Source organism: Dermacentor silvarum, chromosome 1, assembly GCF_013339745.2.
Source record: "Dermacentor silvarum isolate Dsil-2018 chromosome 1, BIME_Dsil_1.4, whole genome shotgun sequence".
NCBI classification, from domain to species: domain Eukaryota; kingdom Metazoa; phylum Arthropoda; class Arachnida; order Ixodida; family Ixodidae; genus Dermacentor; species Dermacentor silvarum.
This window is the reverse complement of record NC_051154.1, coordinates 142,255,198-142,277,628: the sequence shown is the minus strand read 5'-3', so window position 1 is coordinate 142,277,628 and position 22,431 is coordinate 142,255,198. Positions and strand designations below refer to the sequence as shown.

Genomic DNA, 22,431 nt, shown 5'->3' with positions numbered 1-22,431 from the left:
ATTGGAGAGGGTGCGGCAGGGAAGACGAGGCGACGTACAAACAAGTACAGAAGTTTAATACATGGTTACGAGTAAGCGGTGTGCTCCAAAGAAAACGTACACGAAAAGTTCAGCGTGCATGCACCTGCATGCTAGGGCTGAGCAAAAGTGTTCTTCCACGTGGCTGCTGGCTGGCTTTCTTATGCCCTCCACCATCCGGGCAATCTCCCCCTCTCTTCTCTGCCACTGCAGGACATGGGGTAGAGGAGTAGAGATGGCGGGTTACTGGAGCGGGGTGAACGTCCTCAGCAGGAGAGGAAAGGTTGAGGGCGGCACGTCAGGTTTCGTCTCTGACCCTCCCGACTGACATGTCTATTTATGTTGACGAGCAAGATCGTTAGGCACGCTGATTACCATGCGTTTGCACGTGGTCCGAGCGTGGCCGCTCAACGTGAATCGGAATTTACTACACGTGGTCCGGGCATCGCAGCTCTAAGGGAATCATAACAGACGCTGCTGTAGGAGATCCTGATGGGCAGGGGATGGCATCCGCTGGCCAGAGGGATGACGCAGACCGATGCTTGCAGTCGTCGTAGGTTGTCGCACAGCCATCTTGAGCACGAAACACTGTAATGTTCTCCAACGTAGCCCAGTGTCCCAGTCAGAGTCTAGATGCCTCAGAAGAGTCCACAGCAGTTTCTCGTTCACCACATGCATCTGCAGAACTTCACCGAGACTCAACCGCTCAGTCAGCAAGCGCGAGACAAATCCCCACCGAGTTCTGCCAGGCTTATTTCTGCGCTCAAAAGTGTCAGTTTTACCAACTTTCAGCAGCACTAAATACATACAGAAATTTGTTATATGCTTCACGAGACATGACTTAACCCAACTGCGTAAACAAAAACAAAACCTTTCCAATCCTACGTCAGAAAGAAAAAAAACACGATTTTGCTAAAACGATCGAGGCTGATTCTTGGTCTAGGGGCTTCGACTTAAGCCATCGGCATTGCCATTGAGAGTTCCCTTTTTATAACGTATCTCTAAAGAATATTGCTGTAAAGTGAGACTCCAACGCAGGAGGCGACCATTTTTGGAAGTCGTTGTCTGCAACCATCTGAGAGGACAAAGATCCGTTTCTATGATAAACCTTGAGCCCCCAAGATAACAAGACAATTTTTGAACAGCCCAAACTAGACATGCGCACTCTTTCTCAGTAGCGCTGTATGCCTGTTCTCGACTAGTGAGTTCCTGACTGGTGTAAAGGACGGAGTGTTCCTCCTCGCTCTCTCCCTTTTGGCATAGTACAATGCCCATGCCTCGCTCGCTAGCATCGCACTGAACCACAAATCCCCTCGTGTAGTCCGGCGATCTTAGCACAGGCTGACTCGTCAGTGCGCTCTTTAGGGCATTGAAAGCCGATTCCTTTTTTTCATCCCAAATGACGTTCTGTGGCTCTCTTTTTCGTAGAGCATCAGTCACAGCGCTAGCTAGTTCAGAATATCTTGGGATGTACCGCTGATAGTACCCTGCAACCCCTAAGAAAGATCGGATATCGGTCTTTGTATGGGGCTGCGGGAGATGTCATATCACAGCCACCTTTAGCTCAAAGGGACAGGGAAGGCCCTGTCCAATCACATGACCGAGATAGATCACTTCCGCTTGCGCCATCTGAAATTTTGTTAACTTGACAGTTAAGCCGGCTTCACGCATGCGGGCCAACACTGCTCTCAGATGTCGCATATGCTCTGACGAGGATGCGGAATATATGGCGACATCATCTAAGTACGGCAAGGTGAAATCTTCCTGTCCTCTCAAAACTTTGTCCATAAGGCTTGAAAAAGAGTACGGGGCATTTTTCAAACCAAAGCTTAGGACCTTAGGGCGGAACGTTCCCAACAGCGATATGAAGGCGGCCTATCTGCTAGCCTGCTCGGTGAGCGGAACCTGCCAGTAGCCTCGAACTAGATCTAGTGTCGAAATGAATCGGGCGCTACTAACCTTCTTGATGCGCTCTTCTATGTTTAGTATAGGATAAATTTGATCTTTAGTGATCGCGTTTAGCCTGCGGTAATCTATGCAAGGACGCGGATCCTTGCCCGGCACCTCAACTAGGATCAAAGGCGAGGTGTAATCGCTCTCGCAAGGCTTGATCCACATCTAGAGTCAACATTTTTTTCACTTCCGCATCCATAATCTCACGTTGGTGCGGTGACACTCGATAAGCCTTTGAATGTACCGGTTTTGAAGAAGTGAGCTCGATGTCGTGCGTAAGAACCGATCGTAAGAACCGATGTCCTTCCTGGCCTATCTACAAATTCATCCTGAAATTCTTGCAGGACTTTCTGCAACTCTGTTGTTTGTTCTGGCTCCAGCTGCGCTTTAGAGACTAGTTCCTTAATCACGGCTGAACTCTCTAACAGCCGCTGTAGGCCTTCCGACATGGGTGCAATAGACAAATCTGACAACTGCTTTTCCAATAACTCGGCTGCTTCCACTACGGGTACTTCTGATTGCGCGGGGCGAAACTCCTGTGGTTCCAACGCAGAGGCATTCTTGATCTCCGCTTTCTGAGATTGCGAACCGTCATCCACTTCAGTTAGTGCCGTTTCCGCGACTGCTTTTGCAGCTAACTTACGAGCTTTCGGTCTAGTTTGAGCCATCACGCTAGCCTCCACAAACATTAGCCCTTTCTCACGCAAAATCTGATCCGACCTATTTGAGAATAGGTAAGGGTACTGCGTAGGAAGCGTAGGCGATACAGCAGCTTCCATCTCAACTGCACCGAAATGACCTTTAATCGCTACCTTTGCGACCGGAAGACATGCACTGTGCATTCCTACAGCTTGCTTTATCCAGACGCTTTTACCCGTAAACATCTCAGGTTCAACATAAGAGCTGTGAACCACGTCCATGGTAGCCGCGGAGTTGTGCAGCATGCGACATGGTTTCCCGTTTACCTCAAGGTCGCGTATATACGGTTTGAGCAACTTCATATTCTCGTCATTGCAACCAACTGATAAAAACGCTACCTTGACCTCGTCACATTGCACAGCAATGTGCCCTGGGGGGTATTCTGGAAGATTCCACCTAGTGGACTGTCCACTTCGGCTGTCGCCACTGGCTGCCGCTTCACAAGCGCGAAGGAGACTGGCTGGCACCTTTGCGCTCGTGACGCGGCAGCCAATCGCAACAGCCGAAGTGGACAGTCCACTAGGTCGACTCTTACAGAATACCCCCCCCCCCCCCCCTGGTTTATTGGTTTATGACAGTTGTAGAAAAAAAAAGGGTTTCCCCTTTTTCAATTTCTTTTGCTGCTCTGCTGTAACTCCAGGGGTCCCTTCCAACTTGGAAGTACTACATTTTGAGGCACCCTCAATCACCAGCTCGTTCTTTCTCTTTCCAGGCCCTAGCTTCGGCCTGCCGAACCTGAAACTGAGATCGCCTTTTCGACGAGTCACAAATTCTCGGCTAGTTCAGCGGCTCTGGCTATCGTACTAACTTCTGGCCTATCTTGAACCCAGTACCTCACGTTCTCAGGTAACCGGTTATAAAATTGTTCCAGTGCAAAGCACTGAACAACCTTTGCGTGATCCCCATAGGCCTTTTGTTCCTTGAGCCATTCCTCCATGTTTGACATAAGCTTATATGCAAACTCTGTATAGGACTCATTCCAAGCCTTTTCCATTTCGTGGAACTTCCGCCGGAACGCTTCCGCTGACAGCCTATACTTTCTCAGCAAACTGGACTTTACCTTATCATAATCCTCAGCTTCGTCTCTGGTTAAGCGAGCGATTACGTCCGTTGCCTCACCCGGTAACAGTGTGAGCAGACACTGTGGCCACGACTTGCGAGACAACCCTTGCTTCTCGCACGTCCGCTCGAAGTTCACCAAGAACAAGCCAATGTCTTCTCCGAGCTTATAAGTCCGCATTAGCTCTGTCATCTTTAATGATACGTGCTCTCCTGCACTGTTTCCATCGCTCCTCTGCCCTGCTGCTCGAGCTCGTTCCCATTTCAATCTCGAGTTGCTTCAATTCTAGTGCGTGTTCCCTTTCTTTCTGTTCTTCACGTTCCCGTTCTTTAAGTTCCTGTTGTTTACGTTCCCGTTTTTCATGTTCCCGTTCTTCACATTCTTTCTGTTCTTTACGTTCCTGTCGTTCACGCTCTTCTGCCTGACTTTTTGCAGTTTCCCTCTCTCTAATGATCTCTAGGCATTCCGTAAGCTCATCATCCTCAGCCTTTAGAGCAAGAATAGCCTCAATCAACTCTGGTTTTCGGAGTGCGTCAGTGACATCCAGGCGCAACTCCTTCGCTAGCTTCAACAACTCCGGTTTACGCAACGACTTCAAATTCATGGCTGTTTTCAGTGCTGCTCTCTCTACTGTACATACCGTACACAACTATCTAGCCGCAACATAACTAGGCGACAACAATAGCTCGAATTACCTGTTCTGTTTTAACACTTCAACAAAACCTGGCAAAACTCAGCAAAGAAAGTCCCACACTCACCAACTTGCAGCCAAGAATCTGGCGTAGACCATAACAAACGCTGCATTCAGTTGCGACTTGGTAGACGAGGCTTGTAGATCTATGTATCACCGCTTGGCATCCAGTTGCAGAGCGGGTTGGGATTTGATGGATCTCACCGCTGCCATACAGTTGTTACGGACCGGGGTTTGGGGGCACCTTCAACAGCGTCTGCTTGTAGCTCGAACCAGGTTGACTATTGAGAGGGTCTGGTAGGGAAGACGAGGCGACGTAAAAACAAGTAACAGAAGTTTAATACATGGTTACGAGTGAGCGGTGTGCTCCAAAGAAAACGTACAAGTTCAGTGTGCATGCACCTGCATGCTAGGGCAAAGCAAAAGTGTTCTTCCACGTGGCTGCTGGCTGGGCTTTCTTATACCCTCCATCATCCGGGCAATCTCCCCCTCTCTTCTCTGCCACTGCAGGACATGGGGTAGAGGAGTAGAGATGGCGGGTTACCGGAGCGGGGTGAACGTCCTCACCGGGGGAGGAAAGGTTAAGGGCGGCACGTCAGGTTTCGTCTCTGACCCTCGCGACTGACACGTCTATTCATGTTGACGAACGAGATCGTTAGGCACGCCGATTACCATGCGTTTGCATGTGGTCCGAGCATGGCCGCACAACGTGAATCGGAATTTACTACATGTGCTCCGGGCATCGCAGCTCTAAGAGAATTGTAAGAACATCTTAACCCAGTGGTTCCAAACCATAAATGTGGCCAGGAACCCGGTGTGCTGCTATGATGGAAGGCGCAGGGGCAGTGCAAGGAGTGCCAAACATATCACAGGTGTTGCAACTAATTGAGACTATGAATTAATTTTGTCCTACTCAAATAGCAGTGTAAGAAAAGGGTACCCTATAAAGCTTGTACAGCTGCATTATTCTAAAACATGGATGTATTATTTTGGACACCATGGCAGCGTGTTATTTATAGTTGCCAACCACCTTTCGGATGGTGCGCGGTATGCCACTAAATTTTTTGGACTGATCAGCGAGCGCTATGTCACAAACATGGCAGTCGGGAACAATTCAGGCTGTTTGCGCTCTCACTTTCGTTGTCAAGCCAATTCCTCGGCTTGCCTAGCAAGGATTCCTCCCTATTGCCGAGTGCCGTATGGTCACTGCGAGGAGTGAAGAGAGTTTAGTTGACTCTGCAGCAAACCACAATTTTCGCCACCGACTCCTGATGATGTGGTGCTGGCTAGGCCTAGCTGGTAGCGACCAATTAGAGCCGTCATGCTTGTGGTACCCATAGTAGACTGCAACAGACATGAGAGATCACATGCATGGGCTGGACACACAGCCTGTGCAGGAAGTGGAGTTTGGGTGCGCGGGCGATGAGGTGGCGACCTGCAGCGAATGCTTACCAAGTTTGAAAGTGTGCTTACCGCACAGAACAGCATACGCTCATCTGTGGGCATAAAGCTCCAAACTAAATTTGCAAATCACAGCCTACACCTACAATGCTGCTGTGTCAAGGGTACATGCACGATTTCTGCACTTCAATCTTCATGGTGCCAGCTGCCGATTTAACCCCCCCCACTGGCATACTGATTGCACATTTTCTAGTCCTCCCTAAATCAGCTTTGCTGAAATTTATACATAGCAGACAACAGAATTGTCACTAATAAATACATTCCTAATTATTGAAACTTTCCTCGATAAAGCATCATGTATATTGTAGTCCTCTAGACTTCCATATATTGTTCTGTTTTTCGTAGGCTATTAATATGCCTTATGAATAAATTATTTGCAACTTGAAAATTTGAAATGCGTATTGAATTTTACATAAAGCCTTTCAATAAATTTTAATCATGCAATATTTATACTCTGCCTATAGCTACTTTATTTTGTTTTTGTTTTGTGCACGTATTTTTGTATATAGTATATTTTATACAGTAAAACCTCCTTAATACATAGTTGGCGGGGAACGTAGATCAGGTACGCACTAAGCAATGTACTAATTAACCGACAATGGCAGATGAGCGTCTACCGTAAAATTCCGAGCAAGCGCCCCCCCTCGAGCAAGTCGAAATTACTGGCAAAGTTAGGGGGGGGCGCTATCCCGGAACGGCACCAAAATTCAAGATGGCCACGACAAAATTTTCCCGCAAAAAAAAAAAAGAAGCGCAGTGGGAATAGCCTTAAAATTTTATTGAACATGAACTTTATTAAGCCAAAGATATGTTAGTGGTGCTTATCACTCTCAAAACCACCGAAAGAAACCGAAAGAACGGTCGCGGCGACGCTGCACCGGCGCGTCGCCGCGACCGGCGACATGAACATTCTATTCCGGGCAAAATTATGTCCGCTAGAGTAAAGTGACGCGCAATGTTCACTTTATTAAAAACCACGTCCACGGTGAAACATTTAGCACTAATGAGAGTTCCGATACAAGTGAAGCTCAGCTGCAGTGCATGGCTACCGACGGCGGACAGCGAATCGCGGCTCGGCCATGCTCGCATCGCAGCTGGTGGCGCCGCAAATATCAGCATGTTTTCTTCATCGTGTGAAATTATTGCGAGGAGAGGGTAAAGCGGAAACGACGGTAACAAAACATTGCTGCTTGGGAGCGTCGGCGGTTCGTGCTGAAGTGCCGTCTGCTACTGATTCGAAGTGAACTGAAAAAGGCCTAGCGAACGATATCGGTGGCGAGTGATTAGCAGCGGTGAAGCTGCCGGCGATGCCAGAGCGTAGCCGCGACCACTCCTCTGTCGCCGAGTGGTCACGTCGCTGTGCCGCAGGGAACTCCTCTGTGCCATGCGAGAGGCAGATCTCGCCGTCGGCCGGCGGTCCGTGAACTACAGACCGCCAGGCGCAGTTCGCCCCGATGCACTCGTGTGCCCACTGGGGCACCCGGGTACGACAATGATTCGATGAAATGGCTCATCGGGGCGCCCCGATGCACACCGGTGCAATTTGCCAAATTTGCCATTATTTTCGTGGACTGGATGTGGCAGGCCAGTGTTGGTGCGGAGCGGGAGGGGGGGCGCTTTCCCGGAACGGTGCGGAAATTTGAAATTAGCAGTGAAGTTAGGGGGGGGGGGCTCTTGCACGGGTGGGGACGCTTGCTCGGAATTTTACGGTATATACTTACCGGCCAAAAAAAAAACACGTTAATTCACACTCAAACACACATGCAGACAATTTTTGTGAGCAGGCAACAAAAAATCTGATTTTCACTTGCCGCCATGGTGGCCTTGCAGTGACGACGGAATCATCAAAAGCTCAGTAAGGCTGCGAGCCAGTTTCTCTATCAGGCCCCACTTCTCTGTGAATGCCCTCATGACAGCCAACACCCTAGCCACATCGGATACGGAAGGGCCATCAACCATCTCGTCATCCATGACGACGATGTGGAAGTGCTAGAAGCTATGGGAGCCGGAAACACATCATGGCTACCATGTTTTGACGCCACCGCCGGTGGTGGTGACTGCAGAATGGCCAAATGTTCGTGTGCCACAATTTCACTACGTATCTATAGCCCGCACACACGACATTTCGTTGCTTGTACGCACCAAAAATGACCGTAAAATACTGTGGAAGTGCCAGTTTCGCACAAGCGCCCCAGTATTACCATTTCCAAAACTTCAGAATTCTGAAAATTATATGATAAACGCCCACCCCCACCAAAGCGCCAGCATCAGTCGAAATATTCACCCCACTATGGTCAATACCAGACCGTTAGGGGCCATGAGGGGATATTCGCTTCCTTGCGGTGGAAAGGGAAACACCGATGGGGGTGAAGAATATGCAGAGTGACAATGAACAGTCCTTGAAAGAAAACCCAGTGGTTGCAGGGCTTTTGTGAGAGACACCTTGATAAAGCATGCACGCAGCACCTGTTCCAACACTTCTTGTGCAATCTGCTAGCCCTATGATGCACTCCTACACCGTCGCCAGGAACAGATGGTCGTGTGATCCTTCAAGGGGTGTGGTATCAGTGTCGCATTGGACGACAGCGAGGACGGGCGCTTGCATAACCAACTTGCAGGCACCGGAGAGCCCATGGTCTGTTCAAGTCACGCGAGTGTCAGCGACGAATGCATTGACCTCCTATTCTGCACTGACTCGGAAGAGTTGTTCGCTGGGTTCAGTGACGATGAGTAGGCGCTAGTGTACCCATCATTTGCCATTTGAAAATAAACATACTTTCTTCGATTCCGTAGCCCTGCTTAACGCTTTTGTTGGCCGCCATCTTGGTTTTTACTGCTTTGACCGGACATGCGCCCATATCTAGATTAACCCAATTTTCAGTGAAAGTGAGGTGGCCGCTTCCCAGTATTTTACGGTAAGTAAGTACAACGCACTAGCCGTTTGGCATGCATTAAGCGACTACCTCTTAAGCGGTCAGTCAATACATTAGGTTCAATGGCGACAGGGCTGAGGATTCATCATGACTATATTTAAACCAGAATTACTTATTAAGCGGCTATGTATTAACAAGGTTTTACTGTAGCCGTGTCATCCTTAAGTGTCACTTTGGCAGCGCGTTGCTACACAAGAAAGAAATGTGCCCTTTGGAATTGATGGCAGTGGCAATGGCTGAATCAGTAGGCACAACATATATTTATTTTAAGCCGTTTGCAAAATAACAGTGTGTTTCAGTTTAAAACAGCAATTAGAATAAGGTTTCGTGCATATAAAGTAATTGACTGCAACCGCAATAACGTTATGGATAATCATAAGCTAAGACAAGAGAGCGTCGCATCCGAGGCAATCAGAGGTAAATGGTCAATTCAATTGCAGACGGCACAAGAACGGATCGTGAGCATTTGTAGCGTGTTATGGCTGCGATTATTTGTTGCTTACAGACCACTCCAAAACTCCAATCACTTTTCATGCGCTCAGACAATTGAGATTTGCATCAACTTTGCAAATTCAAGAGCGTGTCTGCCAAAGACGCGAGCGATGCACAGTGACTGTGGCTGTAACACACCGTCACGCTCTGCTCGACTTATTCGGCAGCTGAGCAAGGCAGCATTCCACCTCCATGCGCACTCGAAGAAAGAATGTGCCATTTGAGCACGCCATGAATGCGAATTCCAGCCGCTTCCAATTACCCGCAAAGGTGCGGCTATATGGCTTTTGTATGACAACAACGAATGAGTCACCATCCTAAACAGCAAGAAATGGTACTATCGAGGCACCCTAAGTATGAGTGCCTTGGTCTCCTCGTCTCACCATGTCGTCATTGATGCACTACTTCCGCCCATTAAACTCGGAAAAACGATGGTGGCATGCACAGGTAGGGTAGCTAGCACAGGCATAAACATTACAGCCATTACATGTAAACAGCCTGAGAGCAAGAATAGTGAATTAACTCTATTTTTTCTTTAGTATAGCACATTTTATTAGCTTACAGCATTTCCAATCACGAGTGCACTTGTTTAAATTACTACTGATTGTTTTTTCAATACTAATCTATCTTTTATGCATTGCTACAGAGGCTACACACTTTGATGCGGTGAAGTGAACCCACCGAAGACACTCGCTGACGAGTGCATTCTACAGCGGGTGTCACTAAGCATTCCTGTATGACAGCCTGGGAATGACACTGGCGGCGAAGTGCACTGATAAGTGGTTCTTGAGGGAAAGGGAAAGGTTGGCGCTATCCCTTTCCCTCAAGAACCACTTATCAGTGCACTTCGCCGCCAGTGTCATTCCCAGGCTGTCATACAGGAATGCTTAGTGACACCCGCTGTAGAATGCACTCGTCAGCGAGTGTCTTCGGTGGGTTCACTTCACCGCATCAAAGTGTGTAGCCTCTGTAGCAATGCATAAAAGATAGATTAGTATTGAAAAAACAATCAGTAGTAATTTAAACAAGTGCACTCGTTCAACATGACACTCAATTTGCCCATGTGAGAGGGGTATTAGAACCCTCCCTTTCCCTTTCTCGGTAGTTCTTTTTTTTCCTCGACATAAGTGACAATCCTAAACGAAGCACAACACAGAGTGAAATTCTTTAATTGAATACTCAGCTTTGCTTGCATAAAAAAAAATAATAAAATTGATTTTACCATCAAAATTTGTTTTTTCGGGCTGCCTGATTATTCAGATATTTATGTGGCTCCATCTGTGTCCAAGAAATCGGTCAGTGGTTGAATTCCTGTAAATGTTTTTAGAGGAATTCAACCCAATGGGTGACTGCCCAATGCATGCCCTTGTCAGGAGGCATACAGTGCTTGCCTCTTTTTGCCGCATCTCGTGGGTATGTTATATACATGTCTAAATAAACTGAAATTGTATGATGAGTGACCAATGAGGGCCAGATGGTGGCTGGTAGAAATGGTGATTGCTTGCCACACTGCAGTCTACTGTGCAACTACAATGACAGTTATATCACAAAAGGGGGTAGCAACCCTTTCATTGCATCACTTATTTCACTATATTGCTGCACTGTTTTAAGACAGTACAACAAAGTAATGAAAAAAATTATTTAAGAAGAAGTCAATAATATCTGCATGATCGCATGGGTTTGTTTGTACATGCAGGACTGACAGATGTAATGGAAAATTGCAGCAGGCCCTTCATGCAGCCCATAATGAGGCCTATTCTGCTCAAAAGCATGCTAGCACAAATATTTCAGAAGCATGAGTGTTGTACACAGTTTCTCAAAACTACTGGTCGGATGTCCACCCTTGTTACAACACAGCAGCCAATGTGCACGGGACAAAAGTTAGAAATGAGCACTTGGAGGCTCCTGCAAGTGTTGTGTGAGATTTAGAAGTGTTCCATTTTCTTGCAGAGCTCCTATGTTGCATTGCAAATTTCTCCTCTGTTATAATTGTCTTGCTTTTTGTTTATTAAGGAATGTCCAATCACTATACTCTACGCAGCCCAATTTGTTAGACACTTCCATTTAGCTGAACTTCTGACAGACCAAACAGATTTATGAAGTCCTTTGATGTTTATCTCAAAGAGAATCTGCTTCTGCTGTACTGCAACCATATCAGACACAAATGACAAACTTTTAAATTCTACTCACCGCAGCGCGATTGTGAAACAGCTCAGAGCAGCAGTGCATTCGTGGATCCTCAAGCTGAAAACACAAAGAGTGGGAAGGGCAACTGTTAACCCTATGATAGGCACAAGCAGAAAATGGATCACTTTGTGTCTAAGTCATTACAGGTGTGTTTTTGATCAGGTATCCACAATAAGTCAAACCTGAAAGCTGACAAGCATTCTTTATAGGGGAAAAAAGTGGGACCCATATTTATAGGGTGATAGTTTTTAAGTTTTACGGAATGTTTAAATATCGCCTGTGGGAGATAGCATAATTCTTGTCCTTGAGCTGTATTAATCAAAGAAGTGGACATTACTAGCACAATAAATCGAAGCACCATATTCAATTATTGGAAATTCACTTATTAATACTTTGTTAATAAGTGAATAAGTTTGACGGCGCATATCTCCAAACTGGTCTCATTGTGGAAATTAATTCTAAGTGGATACTCCTTGCAAACTCACTGGCTACAATTCATAAATTGTCATATGTGCCGTAAAGTAATTAAGAAGTTAATTAGTGATTTTTTTTTATTAGTAGGATATGTGTTTCGATTTCTCATGCAAATAATGTGTGCCTCTCGAATAATCCAGCTCAAGGTTTAGAATTAAGTTATATGTAACAGGTGATTTTTTAAAAATGACATAAAACTTAAAAATGATTACCCTGCATGTCCCACTGTCCACATAGGTCATTTTCATCAAGAGCATTACATGGCCTCGTGGCCTGCTTCTACCCTTATGGCTGCTTGACAAATGATAACAAGCAGCCTGTGTATTCTAGCACACTACACAAGCAGCATGTGTATGTTTTGCCTGTTTTCACGGTAGTATTTACTAAGCATTCATTGTACCAGTATCCTCCTTCAGGGCTTCCCAGTATCACAGGGGTTCTCAGAAAGTAGATGCCTCTTAAAAAGCCTCGAAGGCTATGCATTTCTCATATGTAGCGCTGTTATCTGTGGGTGAAATTATGTCTGGGTGAGGATAATCTATTTTTTGTAGGTGTGGTCATGGCAAATTGAGATGCATAACCTCACCAAAATCATAAAAGAAAGTCCAGAGCTATCATGAGAACCTTCCCCCACGCATTTTCAATCAACAAGCGTGAGAGAAAATGTGTTTGGGCTTTACTGTGTATTTATTGTAGTGCAAGAAAGAAATTTTGATGAAAGGAGTACATTTGTAGCAGTGGTGGCTTGAAGAAAGGCAAAATATAATGGAAAATCATAATGGAAAAGGAAGAAGTAAACAATTGACAGGATCATTCCATCTTGTTTATCGATGAGGAAATAAACCAAAAATGTTCTAAAATGTTTCAGAAACATAGTCACACAGCAAAGTTTAATTGTAGTTGTTATATTTCACTGCTACAGAGTGGCGAGTTGCCCTGAAAAGTTGGCAATATATTTCACTGTTTAACAAAGAGTTTTTTTTTATTATTATTATTATGGAGTTTTACGTGCCAAAACCACGATCTGATTATGAGGCACGCCGTAGTGGGGGACTCCAGAAATTTGGACCACCTGGGTTCTTTAACGTGCACCTAAACCTAAGTATGTACACGGGTGTTTTCGCATTTCGCCCCCATAGAAATGCAGCCTCCGTGGCCGGGATTGTGCTCAGCAGCCCAACACCATAGCCACTGAGCAACCACGGCGGGTTTAACAAAGAGTTAAGGAAGCTGTGAGAAGGATCAACACCAGTGCCATTACAGATATCAAGGTAACTAGTTCGATACCGGCCGCGGCAGCTGCATTTCGATGGGGCAAAATGTAAAAAATGCTCAGGTACACACACAATAGGTGCATACACAAGATCGAGGTGCACGTTAAGGAACCCCAGGTGGTCAAAATTACTCTGGAGACGCCACTGCGGCGTGCCTCATAATCAGATTGTGGTTCAGGCACCCAAGTTTCCAGAATTTAATTTAATTATAGTACTGTTTCATTTGATGCGAGCAAGCAGCAAAATGTACCAAATGGTAAATGTTAACAAAAGCTTGATGGTATTAGATGAAATCATTTACAGGCCAATAGTCTCAGCACCCTTTGCTTTTACCAGAAAGAAACATGGTGTCAGTCACTGCTGTTGACGGAGAACCCCTACCTATAAAAAACAAAAAGCACTGTCCTGCAGAAAGATTTAAACTGCTGAGCTGGCAGCCTTTCGTTCTTTCTGACTTTATTGGCCACAATATTAAGGCCTGTATACATTAATGCCTACATAGCAATGAACCCATGGCAACCTGTTCCATTCATTTCAGGTTGCAGAGCACTGGCACACATTTCCACCACACACTATATATGCGTAGTGCGCGCTGACGGACGTGCCACTGATGGCGGCCTCGTGAAGTGCTCTCTCGAGAGAAGGCAGCCATCCGTCGTCGTTTTCTGCGTCGCTGCTTGTGCTTCTCTATTCGATTCACGTTCCAGGAGCAAAATAAGCAATGTCCCTTCGTATGTGTGTGGTGACCAAAGCTTCAAGGCATGTCAAAGAATAATTGTTGCGTGGTGGGGTGCTGAAATACCTTCAAAAACTTGCCGGTGACATGGTTATAATTATTTCTGCGATGCCGCATGGGCGGTAGCAAGTCGCTCAACGGGAAATTTCTTGTTCTCATGCTTTCTTTTGCTATCTCGGTATTATTCGACCTCGATCATGTTTGGACGTCTAAGTGACAAAGTTAATCGCGGCCAATCCATGTGTTGTTTGGTTTGTCCGCAGTGCAGCATGCGTGTTAAATGAATTTCGCTTCGGTTCTGAATGCCGTTTGTCGCTTCTATCGTTTGCCACTTCTTTACCATGTTGCTCTAGCTAGGGTGCACGATCGACTGCACGAGTGTCTCATCGTGTGTTAAAACTATTAAAGCTTGCAAAGACTGATTTTGTCGGTTTTATATGGTGCGTGAAATCGTCACACCAGCTGTCACGCAGCTCATGTCTTGAATATATTTTATGCGTAGCGTCGCGTGTGTTCAATTGTTGCTAGTTTGCTTCATGCAGAACTGCTGATATTTTTTATGTGCGAGGTTCTCACTTTGCCTCATTTATATATAGGGGGCTCCAATCACACTTTTTTTTTAGCGGAATAAGTACAGGCACGTGCTTCTTCAACAGCTTTATTCTTTTCACCCGAGGACATCTTCTATATTGAGGTTAATTTGGAAATCTGTTAGAAAAGAGGTAGCTCGGGGCAAAGATTGCTGTTTGACTTTCACTGAAAAGGTCGCGTCACATTTGGGAAGTATTTACGCCTTAATGCTGTTTGAGCAGACTTACCACACGGAGTGCATTGTCGTTTCACGGCGTAGTCCCTTCTTGCGCGTGCATTTTGTGCTCAATCTAATTCTTTATTATTATCTTTTGTGGTGAAGAAGCACAATGGCTACGCCGCAAAGGACTAAACCTGGCCTTGCTGCCAGCGCCTATCTACCTTGGCCAGTGCCGGCGGCCATTTTTAAATATATTGTTTGACATCTCTCTTCCGTAATATTCGAACAAAGAATACTGAAAAGTTAGTATATTTCCAAGCAGGTCACTAAGGGAATTTCAAATTGCAACAACTGCAGCGGGAAAGGCTGTTCGTCGACGTATGCAGCGGAAATGTATCGGCGGTACAGTGCTAACTCGCACTTTTATTCACCCTTGCATGCGGTGACTTCGTTGACTAGTGTATGCTGTTAACACCTTACGCCATGCCCATTAACAAAATCGCAATTACTCTTCTTGAGGCGATTTTGACGGTCCTTATTCGGCGATGTCACATGTATTCATCGGCAAAAATATCACTGTGTGCAGGCATTGCGCCATGTGGAGTCGTCCGAGATATAATTCTGCACCAACAACGTGTGCCTTTTATTAAGGTACAGAAACAGTATTACAGCAAGATGGAAGCTTGGGCGAGTTGGTGATTCAATATCAACATGTGTGCACAGCTCAAAAGACGAGGACTGAAGGAAGAACACAACACAGGCACTGTTTTCATTTTTTTTAAACAACGCCTGTGTTGTATTGAAGAACACAACACAGCGCCTGTGTTGTGTTCTTCCTTCAGTCCTCGTCTTTTGCGCTGTGCACACATGTCAATATTACGGCAAGGGTAGAATGAAGAAATTACGATCGACACATCGCTTTAGTCAACAAAACTAGGCGGCTATTTACATGAGCTCACTTTGTACAGCTCAGCTTCATTACGCCAGTCTGCAGGATGCACGTGGCATGTATGTGGACTAGGTTGTCCCAAACTCCGGTGACATTCACGTGCACACTTTCCTATGCTCGACATGTCTGCTCTCATCATAGAGGCCTGCGTCTTTCCTGCAGCTGTCACCACGGAAGAAACAGTCTAGCATCTGAACAAAGGAGAAATTGCAGCCGCTAGCTTCAGCCATCGTTGCTGCAAAGGGTTGTCGTCAGCTACTGCTCCCGAGCATACTTTCGAAAGCGTCCGCTACGTGACCATCAGTGGCGCCTCTATAGGCGGTGCACTACACGTATAGGGATATGCGTTTTTTCTCATAAAATCGTAGAAAAAAATTGTTGCACCTACCGCTCCTCTGATCTTGCTGAAATTTTGCAGCAAGACCACATGTTATGGTACGAATCGTTCAATATAACACTTGGCACAGTTACTTGCCTAGTTTGGAAAGAAAAAAAAACTGTAAATTTGCCTTTGTCTAGAATGTGCACATCCCGCCCCTTAAAGATTAATGAAAACTGATCTCGAAGGCCATGCTTTGCATCACTGCAGACGGTGAAAATGCCATTGCTGCCATGTTTTAAACATAGCCCACTGCGAGGGGTGCAGACAAAGGCCAGTTAAGTTTTTTTTTTCTGACAAACCAGGCAAGTAATAGTGCCAAGTGTTATGTAGAATGATCCGGACCATAAAATGTGATCTTTCCACAAAATTTAAGCACGAACAGAGCAGTGGTAAGTACGAAATAAATTTTCTACGATTTTAAGAGAAAAACACATGTCCCTGCATGGTAAAGGAAAAAAATCTGTACCAGTGTTAAATGAGCTGGAATTGTTTCTTTAGTGTTATTGTTCCTTTACTTTAAAAGACAGTTGAAGGAATCATGTGAATATTATCAAGTAAACAAATAATTATAGGGAAAGACAAATGCAACAACTATTGAACGATTGAGGGACTAGCAATAGACAGTGGTGGTCCAGCCAGTTTAAGAATTGGAGCAATTTTTGGAGCAGGAAAAAGCTGTATTGTAACAATTTCGAAGCAGCCACATTAGCATTTAAGCAGTTCTGTAGCACAAAATTTTGCGTTTTGGATCAGTTGGAGCAGAAGAAAAGCAAGTGCATGACATTTGGTGCAGCTTATTACTACTACACAATTGTTAAGTACTTCTATAGAGCAAATGGATACAAGTAAGACAGACTGACACAGCCATTTAGCTCACGTGCCCAGAGCAGAAAACGTTGCAAACAGACTTTATTTGCCTATGTAAATAGCACTTTTAGACTACTGCAAATAGTTTTATGCAATCAGACATAATACAAAAGTGACTAGAAATGCAGAAAAACAATTTTGTGCAACACTGCCTAGCTGCGGGCCCGAGGAGTTGACACTTGATGTGCTTAGTCGCGCAGTCCCAAGTGCCAATGCGCGAAATACGGTACCTACCCGCGGGCCGAGGAGTCGACGCTCAATGTGCTTAGTTGCGCAGTCCCAAATGCCGATGCGTGAAATGCCTAGCCGCGGGCCGAGGATTCGACGCTCAATGTGCTTAGTCGCGCAGTCCCAAAAGCCTATGCGCGAAATGCCTAGCCGCGTGCCCGAGGAGCCAACGATCGATGTGCTTAGTCGCGCAGTCCGAAGTGCCGATGCGCAAAATGCCTAGCCGCGGGCCGAGGAGTCGACGCTCGATGTGCTTAGTCACGAATTACAAAACATCAAGTGCTGAAAGGCTTAACTGCGTGTCCGATCGAGGATTCGTGTGCGAAGCTTGGTCGCGAAGTCCGTGTCGCCGATGCTTGGAATGCTTAGCTGCGGGTCTGTCCACAAACGGAGGGATCGGCCACGCTACTGCGATATCCGCGTAGCGCCTAAGGCAAAGGTGGCGCTTTGGCGCACTTGGCGCAAGTTGCACTTCGGTGGACGCAGCAAGGCGCAGACAAGTAGAATTGTAGCAAAATGACGGAAATGGCGCAGTTGGACCACCACTGAATAAATATAAGTCCCTAGATGCTATACTAGAACAGAAACGTGTTTAACAAGGAAAAAAAGAGAAATTTCTACTAAATACCGATGATAGGGTAATTTAAAGGCACAAACCAACTGTAAGCAAAAAATTAAAATGCCAACATAGGTCTGCCAGTTGCATGGTCAGCTATTTTTTAATAACACGGAGGGCAGTATTTTTTCACTTTAGGACACTGCCAAACAACAGTAGATGTATTTAATCCCTTCGTTCCACCATTCTATTAATACTAAAATGCAAAGTGCACAACATGTACAACTTGAACCAGTACTTATATAGCCAGAAAAACAGAAAGCCTGCCAAGAGAAAATATCTAGTACTCACTCACTCTGGAACTGGAGTGACAACTTTTGCTCACTGTTATTTAGTTTGCTTCATAAACTGTATGTTTTCTTTTGCCTACTATGTTTTTTTTTTTTCCTCTATTGTATGATGTCCTAATGTGTTTATATTACACTGCATAGGTAAACATTGATTTTTTTTTTTCTGTTTTTTTACATTAGTGCTTTACAGTGACCTCCACTTTTAAATAAAGAAACTCTGGCCCTTGATCCTGCAATGGATCATCTTCAAATATTTGTTAGTTTGCTGCCCCGCAAAGCTGTTTTTTCAACCAAATGCTCTCGTCCACAGAATACATTTCTCCCTCTAGATGTGGTCGCCCCCTCTCCCCTGAGTGGAATAAAGGAGATAAAGGCTTTTTTAAGAATTTCAAGTCATCAAAGTTCTCTTAAACCCCTCATCTGGCCACCCAGATGGGATGTATAGTTGCCATTCAATGACCTTTACCACTGCTGAACACTCCCAGAGTAGGTAGAAGGATGTGCAGGGTTAAGGTAAAGCTGTGAAATGGGAACGATACGACGTCCTGCTAGTCTGTGGTCGAGAGTATTTTGGTTTAAAAATACCTTTTTCATGCATGTGCAGCAACATTTTTTGCAAATGGTTAAACTGAGAAACAATCGCAGTTCACACGATAAAAGTACTTACAGCCCTAGAGTATGCTGCCAAAGCCTGCTGCAGTGACTTGACATTTTGTGCACCAGAAAAAAAGACTGCCATGTATGCATTACCAAGAATACCTGCATGGAAGGCAGTTATAAAAATTTCAAAGTTTAGACCAGGAACTCTTGACAATGGTTTAAGACCACAAAAACATCAAATTGTTTTTTTGCTTCAACATGTTTAGACTTACTCCAAGTCTTTCCATCAGTGATATCAAGCTGCAATGCCTCTTTAGCTTTTGCAACGCTCTCACAGACATTGTTAAGCCTTTCTTCTTCTGTTTCTCCAACTTGCCGAAGGACCATAGACAGGTTTCGCAGCGACACTTTGTCCTTTGTCTGAAAGGCCAAGCACCATCAGCCTATATTACACACAACTTCATACATTGTGTACTAGGGCAAGTTGATAAGACATAATAAACATGTGCAGTGCCCAGCTAATGTGATAGAAGTTAAGGCACATAACCACACGCAACAAGCGCCGACTTCCATTGATATTTATAAAATAGAGATATACACGCACATCCATGGAAAATGCAGGCTTGGAATGTATGCCATACATCCGATGTTGTGGCACTGAACAGTAAACCACCATGTTGGATGAGTTCGTAGAGTTTCCTGCTAGCATAGTTGTACAAAAGTCTAAGAAGATGAATCAGTTGTAATTAATGACTTTAGGCAGTAAAAAGGTAATTGAAAAAAAATTTAATTATAGGATTTAACGTGCCAAAACCACGATCTGATTATGAGGCACGCCGTAGTGGGGGACTCCGGAAATTTGGACCACCTGGGGTTCTTTAACGTGCACCTAAATCTAAGCACACGGGTGTTTTCGCATTTTGCCCCCATCGAAATGCGGCCGCCGTGGCCGGGATTCGATCCCGCAACCTCGTGCTCAGCAGCCCAACACCATAGCCACTGAGCAACCACGGCGGGTCAGTAAAAAGGTAGTAACAGTGCAGTTTTGCAACAGAAATTTGTTTCCAACTTACTGTTACTGCAGTGGATGTGACGAAGCATTGTTACGTGACTTTACAAGCAATGCTGATGGCAGAGCCAGCCAGTGAAAGAGTTCAAGGCAAACATGTTTTAGAAAACTGCACAGCTTTAAAGAACGACTAGATTCAACTTGCATTAGCTGCATCAGTAACTGAACTGCTGATTAGTGGAATTCTGCGACAGAGTTATTTGAAAGTGTAATTTGCTGTTAAATAAATGTCCTTATCTTTGTATAACCAAGCTGAAAATGGAGAATTCCTGCGTTCTTGATAGGCAGTAAAAAAAAAAAGCTGCTTCCCGGCCCCAGATCCAGTTGCCTCTTCCACGTCACCGACCGTGTCACCAAAGTCCACTATCTTGTCGACACTGGCGCCGAGATCTCTGTCCTTCTTCCTACGTTGGCTGAGCGACGCCATCCTCCGAACTCGCCTATTCTCACTGCGGTGAACAAATAGACAATCCGGACCTACGGCCAAAACTCGGTGACTCTTGACATTGGCCTCAGATGTACCTTTTGCTGGATCTTTGTCATCGCGGACATGCGCCAGACAATCATTGGAGCCGACTTTCTCTGGCACTACAAGCTCGTTGTCGACGTGTGGCACAGCTGCATTTTGGACTCCAAGACGAGCATAGCCGTCCAAGGCGTTTCCTGTCGCGCTCCACCACTCCGGCTTCTCCAGGTGCACACGGCCGTTCCCGACCCTTGGTCAGCCGTCCTTGCCGACCCTTGGTCAGCCGTCCTTGCCAAGTTTCCGGACGTGTTTCGACTACGCTCCTTTCATTCCTCGGTCGCTGACGACGTGGCACATCATATCGTCACGACTGGCCCTCCTATGTTTGCTCGGGCTCATCGTCTCGCGCAGGATCGTCTAGCTGTCACCAAAAAGAAGTTTGAACACATACTTGACCTTGGCTTCATTCGTCCCTCCTCCAGTCCTTGGGGCTCGCCATTCCATATGGTGCCCAAGAAGACCGGTGACTGGTGCCCGTGCAGCGATTACTATGCCCTTAACCAGGCCACTGTCCCGGACCTGTACCCAGTTCCTCACATCCAGGATTTTACGTCGGCACTGCACGGCTGCACCATCTTCAGCAAGGTCGACCTGGTGAAAGCCTATCACTAGATTCCTGTAGAACCCTCAGATATTACTAAGACTGCCATTACAACACCCTTCAGCCTGTTCGAATATTTGCACATGCCTTTTGATCTTCGTAATGTGGCCCAGACCTTTCAGTGTTTCGTTGACCAGGTATTATGTGGCTTGACGTTCTGCTTTGCCTATTTTGACAACATCCTCATCTTCTGCACCACCGCCGAAGCTCACAAGCTCTATCTACATCAAGTGCTCGTAAGACTCGGCAAGTTTGCTCTTGTCGTTAACGGCTCAAAGAGTGAGTTCGGTGTTACTGAGTTGGATTTCCTCGGCCATCACATCAACGCACACGGCCTTCGTCCACTCCCGACCTGCGTCCTCAGCTCCCGACCTGCGTCCCATTTCCTCAGCCATCCACCACCACCAGGTAACTGCGCAAATTTCTTGGCCTCGCCAACTATTACTGCCACTTTATTCCTCACTGTGCCAATATATTGCAGCCTCTCCACGACCTTCTCTTGGGCCTCAAGACACCGAATACTCCTGTGCCCAGAAACGACACCGCTGATTGCGCGTTTAGAGGCATCAAAGAAGCCATTGCTGGCACAATGCTCCTCGTCCACCCCAAATGTGACGCCCAGACATCCATCATGGTTGACGCATAGGACACCACTGTCGGCGCAGTCTTGCAGCAGTTAGTTGCTAGCACTTGGCAGCCCATCCCCTTCTTTTCCAAGAAGCTTGTGCCCCCCTGAGCGCCACTACAGCACCTTCGGCCGACAGCTGCTTGCCATCTATTTGGCTGTGAAGCACTTTCGACATTTTCTTGAGGGACGCTCCTTTCAATGTCCTTAATGACCATAAACCACTGACGTCCACCCTAACATCCAGCAGCACCTTCTACGCTCCCTGCAAAATCAGCTCGCCCACATTTCAGAATACGCCAGCAACATTCGTCATGTCAGCGGAAAATCTAACGTCGTTTCCGATGCACTTTCTCACGCCGCCATTCATGCAACAGAGCATTGACTGGTCAGACCGGTCATTGACTTCACGGCCATGGCTGCCACCAAGAGTATCGACGCCGAGCTCCAGCTGCTTTGCACGAGCGGCACCTCTCTGGTGTTTGAAGATGTCTTGCTCCTTGACTGCAATGTGCCCCTCGTTTGTGATACGTTGACTGGACACCCTCGTCTCTATGTGCCTCACCCATACTGCCGGACCGTCTTTGATGCCCTCCATTCTTCGGCTCATCACGGCATTCGCGCAACACAGTGACTCGTCACTTTTCGTTATGTGTGGCCTAGTATCAACGTAGACGTTCGTCGCTGGTCACGCGCATGCCTTAACTGCCTACAGTCTAAAGTGCATCGCCACACTGCGACTCCTCTTGGCACATTCCCATTCCCAGACGCCCATTTTAGCCCTCTGCCCGTCGCTATTGTCGGCTCCCTGCAGGAACCATCGCTACCTGTTAAGCTGCATTGACAGGTTCACCAAATGGCCTGAAGTGATGCCCCTTCTTCACATAATGGCGGAGTCAATAGCTCGAGCATTCATCACTCTCTGGATTAGCCGCTATGATGTTCCTTC

The 22,431-nt window shown here is 46.2% G+C and overlaps 1 protein-coding gene across 1 annotated transcript in view; it reads right to left on the bottom strand.

Annotated features, from left to right (window-relative positions):
* LOC119463626 (tetratricopeptide repeat protein 5) overlaps positions 1-22,431 on the bottom strand; it is a 30,344-nt gene that overhangs the window by 4,291 nt on the left and 3,622 nt on the right. The window contains exons 5-7 of the mRNA XM_037724477.2: positions 18,934-19,081; positions 18,729-18,820; positions 11,498-11,551 (exon numbers count right to left, since the gene is read on the bottom strand). Of these exons, the coding sequence (XP_037580405.1) occupies positions 11,498-11,551; positions 18,729-18,820; positions 18,934-19,081 (294 nt within the window). The remainder of the gene's footprint in view (positions 1-11,497; positions 11,552-18,728; positions 18,821-18,933; positions 19,082-22,431) is intronic.